The following is a 19,934-nucleotide window of genomic DNA, read 5'->3' on the forward strand; positions in this document are numbered from 1 at the left end:
TCCTTTTACAAATTGTTTTCTAAACAAACTCTTTCACAACCTTGATTAAGAATATTGTAAACTTGAACGGTTGAAACTATTGTAACAAGGGACAAAATACTTTTGGTGTTTTTTTTCCTTAAGAAAAATACTTTTGGTATTTTCTCACGCAAAAGGGGAATGTTAATCGGAATAACTCGTCAAGAATAGGAATTGCACTTCCGTAACATTGTGGCGGGCTATGTCACATGACATAGCCAGTAATATTGTGCCACATGTCACTTCTTTTTTTTTTTAAAAATCATATGAAATAAAAGAAAAGAAACAAAGCAGAAGCAGAACGCGTTCACTTCGACACTTCCTATTACACTCTTCTCCTTCTCAAAAACAAAACCCACCACCATCATCATTTGTTTTTCCTTCACCACCGGTCATCACCGCCAGTCGCCTCCACCGCCATTGTAAGACCCGTAATTTTGAAAAATAAATAAATATTGATAATATAATATTATGTTACTTCGTCTATTTTAAATTACGATCAAATAAAAATAAATAATACCTTCGACGATGAATTTTTATCGTTACTCGAACATTTTGTGATTTTTGTCGCGATAGTGACTCATGATAAAAATTTTGAAAAATTTCTCGAGAATTTAATTCTCAGTCTCTTTGACAAATAAAAATTTGATCGCGCTTAATTTTTTAAAACTAACTCCGCTTTGTGCGGAATTCTTTGTATAGACTCATAAAATTATTTATGATAGATTAATGTAGTGAAAATAATTTTCTAGTCGTGATAGAATACTGGAATAAAAAGTTATTTTACCGGTGCACGTATCATTATCAACTGTAACACCCCGTTTTCCCTACTTGAAAATTTCATTTAAAATCAGAGTATTTAATTCATAAACGGAATGTCACATACTACTTTTAGGTCATAAAATAGATATTAATAAATATCCTTCCAGGTCCAACATCATAAAAGTATGGAAATACGCAGCGGAAATAGTTCAACATGAACAAAGTCTTGGCACGCAGGCCTTATCAGAAAATCTCATAATTTGATTCAATACTTATTCGTAAAAAGTTCATAAAGACACGTAAGGAATAGATAAGAAAGCAAGCCCCATCCCGTTACGTATCAGAGCACCTAGACACAAGTGAGGAGTCCTCTCACGAACACTTCTAATCTTTAATACCTGCACATTACCCACGGTCGAGGCAACATATACGCAGAAGGGGTGAGATTTCACAGTCAACAAATTAAGCATATAATTCATCAAAATGCATTTAACAACGTAAGACATCTCTAAAATATTAAACATTTATCACTTAGCATCTTAACAAATCATAATTAATTATTATCATCATATATCATCATTAGTTCGTAAACAAATATCATTCTTAATTCATAAGCAAAATCACCTTTAAATCATAACCAAGTATCATCATATATTTAACAACTCAAGACATCATAACATCAGCATTAATATTCATTTAGTATCATATTATTATCATCATCAATCATAAACAACATCATCATCAAACATAATCAAAGCATAAACAACCATCATCATCAAATCGTTAGATCCTCATTAAATATAAGTTACGACGACTCTGCAATGCAACAACAACTTCAACAACAACTTAGACAACTTCGACAACAACTTAGACAACTTCGCAACAACTTAGACAAATTCGCAACAACTTAGACAACTTCAACATCAACTTAGACAATTTCAACAACAACTTAGACAACTTCGCAACAACTTAGACAACTTCAACATGCATGTGGTACCACCAGGGCATTAAGCCCCCTTCGCTAAGGTCGCATTTGGACCTGTCGGGCATTAAGCCCCCATCGCTAAGGTCATATAGGACCTGTCGGGCATTAAGCCCCCATCGCTAAGGTCATAAAGGACCTGTCAGGCATTAAGCCCCCATCGCTAACTATGCAACAACACAACTCTAAATGCAACAACTTGGACAACAACGTGAACATCTTATGCAATTCCATTAAAATGGACAACTTCTTAAATCATGACAACTTAGACCGACTTATACATCTTTCGCTAAAACTCAACAGCAACATGATAACTCAGGAATATCATAATAATGAACATCAATCAATAGGCAACAACATCATAAACATCGCACATAAGTCACATAATAATCATATAGCATTAACACACTAATCGTCTCATTAATCATCATAATTCAATAGTAATAGTAACATAGCAGCACATAATCAGCATCATAAAATAGCAATATCATTCAATGAGAAACAACATTATAAACATCTTTATAAATCACATATTAATCATATATTATTATCATTCATCATCTTCTATTAACATAAAATCATATTAACTTAAGCTCTCTGGATACTTTATAATCTCATGAACAACTTTCATCCCTACCCCAAGGTCATTTCAAGACTACATGTGCGAAAGGATCGCAAGGAAGCTAATCAAGGCAACTAAACATCACTTACTCGCAAGGTGGGTTACATTATGGCAAGGAACTACTCCTATAACCCTTAATTAAATCCCTCTCATTAAGCTTATTGATTTGGGGCCTTAATGTACATCTTAGGAACCCTTTAGAGGCATAAAAATGGGTCAAATATAGTTTAAGTCAACACTGCATCGTGGCACGTTGAGGTACCATCGGGGCACGTTTGGACAGCCTAAAAATGGTTTCGGTTCTGGAAAAATCGTGGCACGTTGGGCTTCCATCATGGCACGTTCATAGTTTGACAGACAACTTCAGATTTTCTACCTTTCACGTTTTCGGCCGTAAAACTCAAACCGTTGATCCGTTTTCGATGCCGTTTTCGCCTACGCGCTCCTGACACTAAGCTCTATCATATTCTACAGAAAAATTCAAGTTTAAACCACTCAAAAAAAATCGTTTTCCAAAACCTCACAACCCTAATTCTTAAACTCACCGACATCTCATCTAATCACATAGTTTTAGCTTCAAAATTACTTCTGATAATCATTATGGGGATTATCTAAGGTCTAATTACAGTCTCTTCATCAATCTAACAACCTTTCATCAATTAATCCTCAAACTCCCTCAAACCCTAATTCATCAATTCTCACAAAACTCAACCTAATCATGCTAAATCCATTTTTCAGAATCATACTCTTAATAATATTGAAAGTTAGTCTCACCCTTACCTGGTTATAGATGAAAATCGATGGCCTCCCTCTTGTTCTCCTCTTTTCTGACTTTTCTCCCTTTTTCTCCAAAAACGTACGTTCTGCCTAAAAACTTTTCTCAACCTAACTCCTTCTATTTATAACCTCACTCTAATTTCTCTTTACACCTCTAAAAATACTCTTTTCACACCACAGCCCAAATTCTAATATTTTTATTTTATTTTTCATATCTTATTTTATTTATTAAATAAAATAAGTCACCCAACGTAACAACTTCACAAAATCATATACTCCTCATAATCTTATTTATTTCTAAATTAAATATATCTCTCACAAATAACAAATATATTCACATAAATACATTACATAAATATCACGGCACATAAACCATATAAAATCACATAAATGTTCTCACCACATAAAATCATACGAAATCATATAATATTCACATCTCATCACATAATTCATATAAATATATATAAATATATTTCCAGGCTCAATAAATAAACCAATAAATCAAGTAACAAGGAATAAATCAAGTAATTAAAAAGTGGGCGTTACAACTCTCCCCCACTTAAAGAATTTTCGTCCTCGAAAATTAAACCTCCTGCAAACAACTCTGGATTAGTCTATACAACAAACAACAATTCAAAACAACATACAACAAACAACGAGTTAGAACAACAAAAGACAATGTAAAATTATTACACAACACTACGTGGCTTGACACGACTCTACTACTTGGCCGGACGGACCGACCTGCTCTGATACCAATTGTAACACCCCGTTTTCCCTACTTGAAAATTTCATTTAAAATCAGAGTATTTAATTCATAAACGGAATGTCACATACTACTTTTAGGTCATAAAATAGATATTAATAAATATCCTTCCAGGTCCAACATCATAAAAGTATGGAAATACGCAGCGGAAATAGTTCAACATGAACAAAGTCTTGGCACGCGGGCCTTATCAGAAAATCTCATAATTTGATTCAATACTTATTCGTAAAAAGTTCATAAAGACACGTAAGGAATAGATAAGAAAGCAAGCCCCATCCCGTTACGTATCAGAGCACCTAGACACAAGTGAGGAGTCCTCTCACGAACACTTCTAATCTTTAATACCTGCACATTACCCACGGTCGAGGCAACATATACGCAGAAGGGGTGAGATTTCACAGTCAACAAATTAAGCATATAATTCATCAAAATGCATTTAACAACGTAAGACATCTCTAAAATATTAAACATTTATCACTTAGCATCTTAACAAATCATAATTAATTATTATCATCATATATCATCATTAGTTCGTAAACAAATATCATTCTTAATTCATAAGCAAAATCACCTTTAAATCATAACCAAGTATCATCATATATTTAACAACTCAAGACATCATAACATCAGCATTAATATTCATTTAGTATCATATTATTATCATCATCAATCATAAACAACATCATCATCAAACATAATCAAAGCATAAACAACCATCATCATCAAATCGTTAGATCCTCATTAAATATAAGTTACGACGACTCTGCAATGCAACAACAACTTCAACAACAACTTAGACAACTTCGACAACAACTTAGACAACTTCGCAACAACTTAGACAAATTCGCAACAACTTAGACAACTTCAACATCAACTTAGACAATTTCAACAACAACTTAGACAACTTCGCAACAACTTAGACAACTTCAACATGCATGTGGTACCACCAGGGCATTAAGCCCCCTTCGCTAAGGTCGCATTTGGACCTGTCGGGCATTAAGCCCCCATCGCTAAGGTCATATAGGACCTGTCGGGCATTAAGCCCCCATCGCTAAGGTCATAAAGGACCTGTCAGGCATTAAGCCCCCATCGCTAACTATGCAACAACACAACTCTAAATGCAACAACTTGGACAACAACGTGAACATCTTATGCAATTCCATTAAAATGGACAACTTCTTAAATCATGACAACTTAGACCGACTTATACATCTTTCGCTAAAACTCAACAGCAACATGATAACTCAGGAATATCATAATAATGAACATCAATCAATAGGCAACAACATCATAAACATCGCACATAAGTCACATAATAATCATATAGCATTAACACACTAATCGTCTCATTAATCATCATAATTCAATAGTAATAGTAACATAGCAGCACATAATCAGCATCATAAAATAGCAATATCATTCAATGAGAAACAACATTATAAACATCTTTATAAATCACATATTAATCATATATTATTATCATTCATCATCTTCTATTAACATAAAATCATATTAACTTAAGCTCTCTGGATACTTTATAATCTCATGAACAACTTTCATCCCTACCCCAAGGTCATTTCAAGACTACATGTGCGAAAGGATCGCAAGGAAGCTAATCAAGGCAACTAAACATCACTTACTCGCAAGGTGGGTTACATTATGGCAAGGAACTACTCCTATAACCCTTAATTAAATCCCTCTCATTAAGCTTATTGATTTGGGGCCTTAATGTACATCTTAGGAACCCTTTAGAGGCATAAAAATGGGTCAAATATAGTTTAAGTCAACACTGCATCGTGGCACGTTGAGGTACCATCGGGGCACGTTTGGACAGCCTAAAAATGGTTTCGGTTCTGGAAAAATCGTGGCACGTTGGGCTTCCATCATGGCACGTTCATAGTTTGACAGACAACTTCAGATTTTCTACCTTTCACGTTTTCGGCCGTAAAACTCAAACCGTTGATCCGTTTTCGATGCCGTTTTCGCCTACGCGCTCCTGACACTAAGCTCTATCATATTCTACAGAAAAATTCAAGTTTAAACCACTCAAAAAAAATCGTTTTCCAAAACCTCACAACCCTAATTCTTAAACTCACCGACATCTCATCTAATCACATAGTTTTAGCTTCAAAATTACTTCTGATAATCATTATGGGGATTATCTAAGGTCTAATTACAGTCTCTTCATCAATCTAACAACCTTTCATCAATTAATCCTCAAACTCCCTCAAACCCTAATTCATCAATTCTCACAAAACTCAACCTAATCATGCTAAATCCATTTTTCAGAATCATACTCTTAATAATATTGAAAGTTAGTCTCACCCTTACCTGGTTATAGATGAAAATCGATGGCCTCCCTCTTGTTCTCCTCTTTTCTGACTTTTCTCCCTTTTTCTCCAAAAACGTACGTTCTGCCTAAAAACTTTTCTCAACCTAACTCCTTCTATTTATAACCTCACTCTAATTTCTCTTTACACCTCTAAAAATACTCTTTTCACACCACAGCCCAAATTCTAATATTTTTATTTTATTTTTCATATCTTATTTTATTTATTAAATAAAATAAGTCACCCAACGTAACAACTTCACAAAATCATATACTCCTCATAATCTTATTTATTTCTAAATTAAATATATCTCTCACAAATAACAAATATATTCACATAAATACATTACATAAATATCACGGCACATAAACCATATAAAATCACATAAATGTTCTCACCACATAAAATCATACGAAATCATATAATATTCACATCTCATCACATAATTCATATAAATATATATAAATATATTTCCAGGCTCAATAAATAAACCAATAAATCAAGTAACAAGGAATAAATCAAGTAATTAAAAAGTGGGCGTTACAACTCTCCCCCACTTAAAGAATTTTCGTCCTCGAAAATTAAACCTCCTGCAAACAACTCTGGATTAGTCTATACAACAAACAACAATTCAAAACAACATACAACAAACAACGAGTTAGAACAACAAAAGACAATGTAAAATTATTACACAACACTACGTGGCTTGACACGACTCTACTACTTGGCCGGACGGACCGACCTGCTCTGATACCAATTGTAACACCCCGTTTTCCCTACTTGAAAATTTCATTTAAAATCAGAGTATTTAATTCATAAACGGAATGTCACATACTACTTTTAGGTCATAAAATAGATATTAATAAATATCCTTCCAGGTCCAACATCATAAAAGTATGGAAATACGCAGCGGAAATAGTTCAACATGAACAAAGTCTTGGCACGCGGGCCTTATCAGAAAATCTCATAATTTGATTCAATACTTATTCGTAAAAAGTTCATAAAGACACGTAAGGAATAGATAAGAAAGCAAGCCCCATCCCGTTACGTATCAGAGCACCTAGACACAAGTGAGGAGTCCTCTCACGAACACTTCTAATCTTTAATACCTGCACATTACCCACGGTCGAGGCAACATATACACAGAAGGGGTGAGATTTCACAGTCAACAAATTAAGCATATAATTCATCAAAATGCATTTAACAACGTAAGACATCTCTAAAATATTAAACATTTATCACTTAGCATCTTAACAAATCATAATTAATTATTATCATCATATATCATCATTAGTTCGTAAACAAATATCATTCTTAATTCATAAGCAAAATCACCTTTAAATCATAACCAAGTATCATCATATATTTAACAACTCAAGACATCATAACATCAGCATTAATATTCATTTAGTATCATATTATTATCATCATCAATCATAAACAACATCATCATCAAACATAATCAAAGCATAAACAACCATCATCATCAAATCGTTAGATCCTCATTAAATATAAGTTACGACGACTCTGCAATGCAACAACAACTTCAACAACAACTTAGACAACTTCGACAACAACTTAGACAACTTCGCAACAACTTAGACAAATTCGCAACAACTTAGACAACTTCAACATCAACTTAGACAATTTCAACAACAACTTAGACAACTTCGCAACAACTTAGACAACTTCAACATGCATGTGGTACCACCAGGGCATTAAGCCCCCTTCGCTAAGGTCGCATTTGGACCTGTCGGGCATTAAGCCCCCATCGCTAAGGTCATATAGGACCTGTCGGGCATTAAGCCCCCATCGCTAAGGTCATAAAGGACCTGTCAGGCATTAAGCCCCCATCGCTAACTATGCAACAACACAACTCTAAATGCAACAACTTGGACAACAACGTGAACATCTTATGCAATTCCATTAAAATGGACAACTTCTTAAATCATGACAACTTAGACCGACTTATACATCTTTCGCTAAAACTCAACAGCAACATGATAACTCAGGAATATCATAATAATGAACATCAATCAATAGGCAACAACATCATAAACATCGCACATAAGTCACATAATAATCATATAGCATTAACACACTAATCGTCTCATTAATCATCATAATTCAATAGTAATAGTAACATAGCAGCACATAATCAGCATCATAAAATAGCAATATCATTCAATGAGAAACAACATTATAAACATCTTTATAAATCACATATTAATCATATATTATTATCATTCATCATCTTCTATTAACATAAAATCATATTAACTTAAGCTCTCTGGATACTTTATAATCTCATGAACAACTTTCATCCCTACCCCAAGGTCATTTCAAGACTACATGTGCGAAAGGATCGCAAGGAAGCTAATCAAGGCAACTAAACATCACTTACTCGCAAGGTGGGTTACATTATGGCAAGGAACTACTCCTATAACCCTTAATTAAATCCCTCTCATTAAGCTTATTGATTTGGGGCCTTAATGTACATCTTAGGAACCCTTTAGAGGCATAAAAATGGGTCAAATATAGTTTAAGTCAACACTGCATCGTGGCACGTTGAGGTACCATCGGGGCACGTTTGGACAGCCTAAAAATGGTTTCGGTTCTGGAAAAATCGTGGCACGTTGGGCTTCCATCATGGCACGTTCATAGTTTGACAGACAACTTCAGATTTTCTACCTTTCACGTTTTCGGCCGTAAAACTCAAACCGTTGATCCGTTTTCGATGCCGTTTTCGCCTACGCGCTCCTGACACTAAGCTCTATCATATTCTACAGAAAAATTCAAGTTTAAACCACTCAAAAAAAATCGTTTTCCAAAACCTCACAACCCTAATTCTTAAACTCACCGACATCTCATCTAATCACATAGTTTTAGCTTCAAAATTACTTCTGATAATCATTATGGGGATTATCTAAGGTCTAATTACAGTCTCTTCATCAATCTAACAACCTTTCATCAATTAATCCTCAAACTCCCTCAAACCCTAATTCATCAATTCTCACAAAACTCAACCTAATCATGCTAAATCCATTTTTCAGAATCATACTCTTAATAATATTGAAAGTTAGTCTCACCCTTACCTGGTTATAGATGAAAATCGATGGCCTCCCTCTTGTTCTCCTCTTTTCTGACTTTTCTCCCTTTTTCTCCAAAAACGTACGTTCTGCCTAAAAACTTTTCTCAACCTAACTCCTTCTATTTATAACCTCACTCTAATTTCTCTTTACACCTCTAAAAATACTCTTTTCACACCACAGCCCAAATTCTAATATTTTTATTTTATTTTTCATATCTTATTTTATTTATTAAATAAAATAAGTCACCCAACGTAACAACTTCACAAAATCATATACTCCTCATAATCTTATTTATTTCTAAATTAAATATATCTCTCACAAATAACAAATATATTCACATAAATACATTACATAAATATCACGGCACATAAACCATATAAAATCACATAAATGTTCTCACCACATAAAATCATACGAAATCATATAATATTCACATCTCATCACATAATTCATATAAATATATATAAATATATTTCCAGGCTCAATAAATAAACCAATAAATCAAGTAACAAGGAATAAATCAAGTAATTAAAAAGTGGCCGTTACATCAACCGCGATCATTTACGTTTAAAATTATGTGACGTGTTATGGAAACGAATAATCATGATGAGTTTTTTAGAAGTAACTAAGTGTTTATTGTTATGGAATTAGCAGAACTTAAATTAATTAACGATATAATTGTAACTAGTCAAGTCTAATACTTGCTTTATTCAAAAATACTTGCTTTATGAATGAAAATATCTACTCTATGGTGAAAACATCTACCCTTATCCTCTTTCTAATTACACGTCACAAACATATTAGATGATCCTAATCTTTTCACTTATGTTATATTTTTTTTTCAAAGCCCTTGTGTTATATGTATCCAAACCAAACCAAACCAAAGGTTATATATATATGTATTTACACAGAACAAACATTCTACTCCATCCTCTCATTTCATTTTTCTTTCTTTTGTCACGTCTCTCTCTCCCTCCTATCTTCATACTTCTCTCTTCTTTCTTCATTCTTTCACTTCATCTTCTCTCTTCCTACTTCTCTATCTACAAAACCATAAGCCTCTCATGTCTCTTGTTCCTTCATCTTCATACAAATTATCATCCACATCTAACATAAGAATAAATTCTCACATCATCCTTTTACTTCCTTTTCTATGATCTTTCGGTTCTTCTTTTTCCTTCTTTCTCATATCTTCTACAAAACCTTTTCACCTCTATCGACATATACACAACAAGCCAAAGCCAAAGCCGATCAATCTCAAAGGTTGGTCTTTCAAGGTTGTCATTTTGTATTCCTTATGATTTTATCATTTCACGGTCATTCTCGATTCACTTGCTATGTTGTTTTTCCCAAACCTTCTATACTTTTAATTAATCATTGTTAGAGAAATTTCATCCAAGGCCACACGTATAGGATGTTTGAACATAGGCTATATACTTTTGACTAAATTTAACTATTAAGAACATGATCGATATTTTGCCAACCATCTAATTCATGGACTTTATTCAAGACAAAATAGAATAAATAACCCTAACTATAAGTTAAATTTTTAAATAGTATAACTTGATCCTAATAAAATATAGTACCTACTTTGTTTTGCTTCACCATGAGTGCCTGCTACTACTACTCGTGGTTGGCCTGCGGTAAGTTTTGGTGGTGTTGCTACAGTTTGCAGTTTTCTTATGCTGGTGTGTGTTTCCTGCTTTATCTCCCTTGTTGTTCTGCTCATTTTTTTCTGGTGTTTTTTTAACTGTCCAGAATGGTTCTTCTTCTTTCGTATCTACTCTATACTTAGCCTTATATCCTTTTTCCCTTGATTTAATTATTAATTCTTATTCAGATTTTATTTTGGTCAAAGGGTTATCAATTTTAATCATAAAGAGAGAAAAATATAATTATGTTTAATAACTTTAAAATTGGAATAACTCCTAGTTGAACTAGAACTGGAAATAACACTTTAATTTGGTATTTCTATCTTAAATTATTTCAAATTCTTTTTCATGGATATAAATTTAATTGAGCAAAAAAAACTTTTGGAAATAGTTTGAGATTTTTGAAAACTTCCGCAGGAAAAGAAATTAAATAAATTGACATATTGGATTTCGATTTGTTTCTTCAAACCATCACTAATAAACGCGTAATCTTGTGAGTTGTAAAATAAAGATGTTAAGTTAATTTCTAGAAGACTTATTAGTTCTACACATGGACTTTGGAAAGTAAAATTACTTTTTTGTGTGAAGATAGAATATGAAGTAGGATTAATTTTAACTACTTTTAGTCTAAAAGTCAATGATTTAGTTAGTAACTTAAAAGGGATAGAAAGGTACTATTATTTTTAGAATAACAACTTTAGAGAAAAAATTATATATGGGTTGGAGGTTTCTCGACAAACTAATTTTGGAAATATATATAGATATATATTGATGTAGCTTTGGGACTGTCGAAAAGAAAAATAAAATATATAACTATGTGTCTATATAGAGAAAAAAAAATATAATGTTAAGTTAATTGAAGTAGACTTAAGAGTTGAATTTATGGACTTTGAAATTAAACTTAGTTATGGTGTGAAATAGATTATTTAACATGACTGATTTTTCTTCTTTTCGTAGTTTTAAGGGAATCTTAAAATTGAACCTTTGTTATTACTTTTGGTCTAAAACCAATGAGTTAGTTAGTAACTAAAAAGAATAGTTATTAGACACTAAAGATACTAATATTTTTAGAATGAGAACTTTATAATAAAAATTTATACCGGCTAGATTTATTTTTCTCGAGGCAATGTTTTAGAAAAATAATTGTTTTATTATGTATACTAGGTCCTTTAGAAATAATAATAATTAAATGACTTAAGGATTAACTTATTTAATTAAACAACTATTAGTGAAAAATAATATTCAGGACGTTTTTGATAAATTTAGACCGCGCATAAAAGTTTTAACGTACTTGACGAAATTCAAGAAGTTATTATATAAAAATAAAGTAGACTCCGTCGATTTTTCTTAGAAGTTTAACAACAAAAACGTTAAGAATTATTATAATTCTTGGTTAGTTTAAAATGAGATATATAACTTGATTGAAGTTAGAAATGTTTTCTTGATTAAGAGTAATTTTCAAGTGTTAGTTAATTTTAGGAAAAGAAAACTTCTAATAATTTTAACTTTTACCTAAACAAATAAAATAAATAATAATAGGAACGATAAATCCCGGCTTTATTCATGATCTTCAACACCGTGGTCTCCTTCGGTAGAAACTAGTTGAGTTTTATCTTTCTTGCTCTCTTTCAAGTTCGAGTCGTATTTTCTTGCTTTCTCTCGAGTCCGATCATCTCTCTCTGCACTCCTTTACTTTTCTTTTCCGATTCCTTGAGTGTTGGTGTTGTGAACTTTGAAAGAAGTGAGAGTTGAGTGAGAATAAAGTGAGATTGTGAGAGTTTGGAGAAGTGAGTACGAAGAGACATAAAAGTATTTAATGGGAGAGGTTATTGGAACTTGGAGGGACTTTGATGACTAAAAGAATTTAAGGGACAAAGGATAAATTTGTGAGGATGAAAAGCTAGTCGAGGTAAGGACGCCTATCCACTTTCTAGATACTCTTATACATGTTAAAGTGATTATGTATATTTGCTCTTTTTCTTATGTGTTTTCTTATAAATTTCAAGGTGATTAAATGACAATATATACGTGATCATTTATGCATGAGAAATTAAAACAATTGTTCATGGTATAGTTAAGTAGTAATATGTGACTAAAAGTCCATATACATGGTGAAAATATTATGTTCATCCATTTCATAGTAAACGTGGACACCAGAGAGGAGTCACGAGGTGCACACCGGAGAGGTAGCACGGGGTGCGTTTTAAAACCACCTTATCCCGTAGTGGATCATTGAGTCTGATAGATGAGTAGATACTTATCTACTTAGTGGCGCGGCCACAACCCTCTGCGGAGCGGTGATAATTTCCGGAATCATATGCATGTGATGTCCTGTGATAGGCTTCACACTCATGTAGAGTCTGCATTGCATTAGGAATCGAGTCCTTATAATTTTTAATTGTCTTATTTTCTATTTGTTTCCATACATGGGTTAAAATGAGATCTTTAATCCATGTATAATGTTTTCTCTGTGTATGCTTCTTGTATATTTGTTATTTTCGGATTGGTGACCCTTTCAGTGGATGTGTGGGCTATATGCCATAGATTATGATGGCACCATGGGATTCCGAGATGCTTTCATCGGAGGCGACGAACTTCAACTTCTCTGACAACGGAACTACTATGTCTTGGGGATTTGACCCGGCCTTAGGACGGGTCACATTTACGGGCAACGTACTCGCAACTAGCCATATAGTTATTAGGGAGCCAGATGTGAGTTTATCGTCATTAGAGGGTCTAGTACCCAACTTTCTTCATTTTAAAGTAAAAGTTCAGCTTAGTAGTCCTCTAATTTTGGATAGTACTTTCGAAAGGAAATTCTCCCTATGCGTAGGGATGTAATCATGTCATGTAAATTGTTGAACTGTCATGTAAAACTCTATATAAATCTGACGCTTGTTTTGAAAAGGAACCTTTAATTTATTTTGTGAATAAAAATCTATAACTTGTGCTTAATCAAGTTTAACAGTTTTATTTCGTTATAAAAAAAAAAACTAACACAATTTTTAGTGCTGAAAAACGGGGCGTTACAGCCATTGACCTGCCATGAACCTGCCGTTTTTTTTCTTTATCTATTTTTCTTTTGAACGATTGAAATGCCCATGTGAATGAGAAAAAACCATAATAAAAATCAAAATTTCAATGAAAGCAGAGAATAGGAACACATTAGGAACAAAGCAAACCTTTTTGAACTAGTTTCAATTCATTGGGATTGAATTTTAGGAAATTTAGGGTTTTATTTGAGGATGATACATAACCCATTGCAATGTTACATAAACTCTGTTTTTAACTCTGTTTTTTTTTAATGGATTGACTTATGTTGTTGTTGCTGTTGTTTTTGTTGTTGTGAAATAGGAAAAAGAATTGATTGATCCTTGAGAATTTGTGTCCTTGTCATTCCTTCTTTATTAATGTTTTGTATGTATTGTTTTGTATGCACTGTTTTATTGATCACTATGCCATGATAGACCCTTAGTTCAATTCATACTTCAAAATACCATGCCATGATAATTTTCGTGTTTATGTTTCTTACTGTTACATAAACTCTACTTCTTCTTTTTTTTAATAGCTTGACTTATGTTGTTGTTCTTGTTGTTCCTTGGATAGTTTGATCAAACATGGCATCTACAAATGTTGATTGGAAGCCAGAGGTTGGAATGGGATTTGATAATATGGAAGAGGCTAAACAATTTTGGCTTGCTTATGGTTTACGTGTGGGCTTCAGAATTAGAGTACGTTTTACAAACAGGAAGAAAGACGGTAGTGTAACATCATGTAGGTTTGTTTGTTGTAAGGAAGGGCTAAAGAATAAAGGGAACAAAAATACACTTTCAATTTTTAGAAAAAATTGCCTTGCAAGAATTACACTTTCACGTTGTAAGAACGGGAAAGTTGGCTATCCATGAGTTTCTAGATGAACATAAACATGAACTACAAAATCCAGAGACTACACACTTGCTTCATTCGTCAAAGAAGGTTACATTCGTGATGAAGGTTTCTAGATGAACATAACCATGAACTACAAAATCCATGAACATAACCAAGAATAGGTAGGATACATTAATTAATGGGAAATCAAGGGCGTGTGGCCATATTTTGCTTCATTCGTCAAAGAAGGTTACATTCGTGATATTCTTCAGATCAGTAGCGGCTAAAATCATTACCAATGAAATTGCCTATACTTTATTTCTTGTTTCTCTGTGAGTATTTTGTTTTAATAGCTTGATTTTATTTTACTAGAACAACGTGATTACGCTTTACTCAAAAACTCAATTTTGATAATATATTACTTTTTTTAATCACTATCAGGTAAATGGTGCAACGGAGCCAAGCACGAAAGACAATGAAGAGATCGTTGATTCTTTAAAAGATGTTAGTAAGAACGGCTCAGTTTCTCTTATAATTTCCAACCCTAAAGTGCTTGATTGCTGCAATTGTTACCAACCCTTAAGTATTCCCGTCTTCCAGGTATGCATTCGTTTCGTTTTATTTCTTAAGTTTTTTGTCATGTACAACATAACCATCAAGAGTTTTTAAATTAACAAAGTTTGATTTTTTTTTTTCACTTTAGAGGAGCCAAATTCCTCCAAAAACATGACTTTACTTGCCCTCGAGAAAGATGCATAACAAACGAGGTCTAGTCGTAAAAAGCGTGAGCATGATGATGATGAATAAATGGTTAGAGATAGTGATTCTATTTAAGGAATCACTTTCATTTATTTTAAATGCTTTGATGAGTTATTTTAAGCCTTATAGGCTTAATACTTACTCCCTCCGGTCCTATTTATAAGAGACATTTGAGTCAACAAAAGTGGATGTATCTGGACCAATTTTTTAACCAGATACATTAACTTTTATTGACCAAAATTTCTCTTATAAATAGGACCGGAGGGAGTATTTCCTTTACATTGGGTTTGAATATTTGTAACAATGAACTTTGATCAATAATTAAAAATGTCTTTAATTTTGTATATCATTCTATTTTAGAGATTTTATATGTTTACACTGAGGCAGGACGAAGAGGGCAACCGACCTAGGCCCAAAAAAATAAGTACGAAATTTGGGCCCCAATTTTTTATTTTAGGGGTCAATTAGTCCCTCAAAAAAGCTGCATAGTTTTTTGTATCAAGTTTGATGTTTGAGAATTGCTCTTCTTCCATTTGTTTTTGTTCATTCCCGTGCTACCTGAGTTAACTCACGCTAAAAAATGTCTAACCCACATTGAAAATACACCTACGTGAGTTAACTCACGTTCAAATTTTTTACTTTTTTACGGGAATGTACAATTGTAAATGGGAGAAGAGCAATTCTCTTGATGTTTATATATATTTATTAGTTAGGTTAAGACCCAAATTATAGGTTCGTCCTAGGTCAGCAAAATCTCAGAAATGGCCCTGTATGTATATGGTATGGACTTCTTGTATCGTTTCCCTAAACTTTGATATCTATAATGCCGTAACATTTTCGGTGCCATTGCCAGCTGCAGCATGTCATTGATTACATAGATTTAGAAAAGAATAAACTTAAAATGATTAGCTTTAAGTTGGTTATACTTTTGATTTTTTTTTTGGTAGTGGCCGGGGTTTGAACCCCGGACCTTGCATATTTTATGTATTGTCCCAACCAGCTGAGCTAAGCTCACGAGGACTGGTTATACTTTTGATTGATACTAGCTATCAATCCTTACAAATAAATGTTTTATTTTATTTTATTCTAGCAATTGGTTCAAAGTCTAATTTGATGATTTTCTTTTTTGTTGCAATGCAGTGTGATAATGGACATATTGTTTGCTCTATCTGCTGTCCTAAACTTCGGAACAAGTGTCACAAGTGCTCATTGTCCATCAGCTCAAAACGCTGTAAATCCATTGAGAATCTATTGCTATCTATCGAAATGTCATGTCCGAATACAAAATATGGTTGCAGGGTGAAAATAAATTACAAAAGAACGAGGATGCATGAGGAAGAATGCATTCATAAGCCGTGTTATTGCCCCATTTCAGGTTGTGACTTTGTTGCATCATCAAAAGTGTTTTCTAAGCATTTCAGCAATAAGCATGGGGATTCTCAAATCAAATTTTCCTACGGGCAATCCTTCGTTGTCTCTTTGAAGTCTAATGATGAAACCATTGTTCTTCAGAAGAAAAACGATGGCGAACTATTTATTCTCAATAATAGTATTATGCTTTTAGGAAATGCAGTTAATATTTGCTGCTTTGGTCCAGACGCTTCTGAGTTTGAGTATATTTATGATATATTGACTACGCCTCATATATGGAAAGTGAAATTACGCTCTGTTGCGAAGAATGTCAAATGGGTTACTTTAGCATATCTTTCACCAGAGTTCCTTGTGATTCAATTTCGTTCTTCTGAACCTCTCAAGCTAGAAATTTGTATAACTTGCGTACCTGCCACAGTACCTCCTAAATCCTTTTCTTTGCTTTGGTTATTTTCCTATTGAAGTCTTGTTATTTTATTTTATGTTTTGAATTTATACTCTAGCAAATTATCTCAAATTTATCAGTTTCAAATGCCAAAAAAAGGTTCTTAGTGTTTTCTATTTTGGGATAAATTCTTGAAATATCATCAGTCTCAAATTTTCTTTTATTGATTTAATGGCAATTGTGGAGCAGATGCAAATCTTTGTAAAAAACCTGGATGGAGGTTATTTGACCTTTAAGGTTAAGAGTTCAGACAAGGTAGTCAATCTGAAAGAGAAGATTCTTGACAAGACGATGATCCCGGTGCACGATCAACGTCTGATCTTTTCTACTGAACAACTAGATGACGACAAGACCCTTGCCAATTATAATATCCAAAAGGAGTCAACCATCGAACTCGTCCTCCGCCTCCTTGGGGACTAGAAGACCACCAACACCATCGCTGATTACTACATCTCCAAGAGCAGACAACTGTCTACCTCATCGTTTGCCTCTGCCGGTGACCCTTATCAAAAATACAATCACTCTACAAGTAGAGAAATCATTCATTATTGATAACATAAAGTCTTTGTTGAAGATTTGATTGTTGTTCTTTTTGTTTTGTCTTGAGTTGTATAATGATTTTTTTTTTACTGGTAGATGTTTTGTCTTGTTCAGTAATTCTGATGTAGAGTGGCTAGCTCCTGCTCTATAGTTTGATTGAAACATAATTGCAGCACCAAAGCATCATTTGATCGATATGAATCAAGTAACTTGAATCCATTCCCTGTATCTGAAATAAAACTAGTGAATTGCAAGAGTTTAAACTTTAAGGCTTTGTTTGGGAGTTTGGAGGGGAGGGGAGGGGAGGGTTTTGGAAAAAAAAGGAAGGAACAAGTGGAAGAAATAGAAGACATTGGGAGGAGAGGGCTTTGGAGGTTAATTTTTTACTCATAATAAAAAATCCCCCTTATTTGGGGGAACTCAAAAATTGTATTGGGGGAGGGTTTTGGGGGGTTATGGAGGGTTTATATGAATTTTTCAAATCCAATCTATATTGTTATTATATTCTTAAAATTAAAAGTATATTAATCATAAGTATTAGTTTATCATTCTCTAAAAAACTGTTCTTTCAAAAAATGTGAATTTTTTGTCCATTTTTCTATATATTTCCAACCCCCCAAAACCCTCCCCTCCCTTCCCCTCCAAACTCCCAAACAAAGCCTAAGTGTCTGATCCCTATGAAACTAAGTTCCAATCAGGGTGTAAGATCTCAAGCACATTTTCAGTGTCGATCCTATGATAGGACATTTTAAGTTTTATTTCACCTATCAAACACTTGTTATAATTTTACTTTTTTTTTACTACGTTGTTTCACTTTAGTTTCATAACTATTTTTTGTTTGGTTTTAGTTAGTTTTAACGTCCAAACTTTAACATGGGAGGTTTCTTTCTCTTGTTGTTCATTACATCACTCTCTTGTCTCACCACAATCACAATCTCTGCAGTCACAGACACCTTAACCTCATCACAAATTCTCACAACAAATCAAATCCTATTACAAGATAAATAAAAGTGAAAAATAAGTGATCATGCATGCCATGTGGATAATAAAAAAGCAACGAGATGTGTTATACACATTAGAATCTCTGATATATACTATAATATAAAGAAAATAGGAGATGAGTTGTTTTTTTCGTTATCTCAATTATACCCTTAAAAAGGATGGAATGGAATCATTTCCTCTTATCGTTGGTTGACCAAACTTAGAAAGAATGAGATGGAACTAGTTATTGGTCAAAAATGGGATGGAATAAATAATTATTAAATTAATGTTTCATTCATAGTATCTTTCTTTCCCTTTTTCTTACATCTCTACTTTCTTTTATCTCTCTCCTTTAAAAAAAAAGAAGAAAAACTCACTTACAATTGGGAAAGGTGGTATCTTCTCGAAACAACCTAACAATTAAGCTCCTAACAATTAAGTTTTTTGAAAGCAACAAAATCAACTAGAGTATATTTTTGAAAGCAACAAAATCAAAATCAACTAGAGTATATTCTCGTCAAATTGTTTTTTTTTTTTTTGAAGAAGATAAACTAGCTCACCTAAATTGGCACAGGAGAGAATCGAACCTGAGACCTCGAGCAGGAGCACACTCCCAGATCCCAAGCAAATGCCACCAGGCCAACCCGAATGAGTTTCTTGTCAAATTGATTATATACTTCCATCTTCTAAAAACGACATAACACTTAAACCTTGGAGGAAACAACAATCTACCGCTAATGGGTCAAATACAAGTTTTAATGATTTTGAATATTGATAACTCTAAACAGAGAATAAAAAATATCTGATAAGTGTCAAAATTACATGATTTTACATGTACATTTTATGGAACTTATTTACTTATTTTGCAAGAAACCTAATGAAAATCCCATATTTTGTGTACATATATGAAGAAGCTAGGTTAATTATAAATTCCTTGTACTTTCACCCTTTTTCCAATACATTTTTTAGT

General features: G+C 33.2%; 2 protein-coding genes and 1 long non-coding RNA gene across 3 annotated transcripts in view; 2 read left to right on the plus strand and 1 right to left on the minus strand.

The window, feature by feature from the left end:
- Positions 1 to 19,934, plus strand: part of LOC146923664 (polyubiquitin-like) — a 97,347-nt gene that overhangs the window by 16,527 nt on the left and 60,886 nt on the right. Inside the window, exons 2-3 of the mRNA XM_085708815.1 lie at positions 1,216 to 1,220; positions 17,630 to 17,860. Of these exons, the coding sequence (XP_085564941.1) occupies positions 1,216 to 1,220; positions 17,630 to 17,860 (236 nt within the window). The remainder of the gene's footprint in view (positions 1 to 1,215; positions 1,221 to 17,629; positions 17,861 to 19,934) is intronic.
- Positions 877 to 4,370, minus strand: LOC146923665 (uncharacterized). The gene is made up of 2 exons (XR_015009851.1): positions 4,199 to 4,370; positions 877 to 1,178 (listed from the first exon to the last, which is right to left on the minus strand). It is a non-coding gene; the product is annotated as an uncharacterized LOC146923665 (long non-coding RNA).
- Positions 14,619 to 17,500, plus strand: LOC146923666 (putative E3 ubiquitin-protein ligase SINA-like 6). The gene is made up of 3 exons (XM_085710521.1): positions 14,619 to 14,732; positions 15,310 to 15,468; positions 16,768 to 17,500. Exons 1-3 carry the CDS (start codon positions 14,619 to 14,621, stop codon positions 17,458 to 17,460), a joined length of 966 nt encoding a protein of 321 aa, XP_085566647.1. The 3' UTR covers positions 17,461 to 17,500.

Source organism: Medicago sativa, chromosome 5 (genome assembly GCF_051527215.1).
Source record: "Medicago sativa cultivar Bolivia chromosome 5, Bolivia_mono, whole genome shotgun sequence".
NCBI classification, from domain to species: domain Eukaryota; kingdom Viridiplantae; phylum Streptophyta; class Magnoliopsida; order Fabales; family Fabaceae; genus Medicago; species Medicago sativa.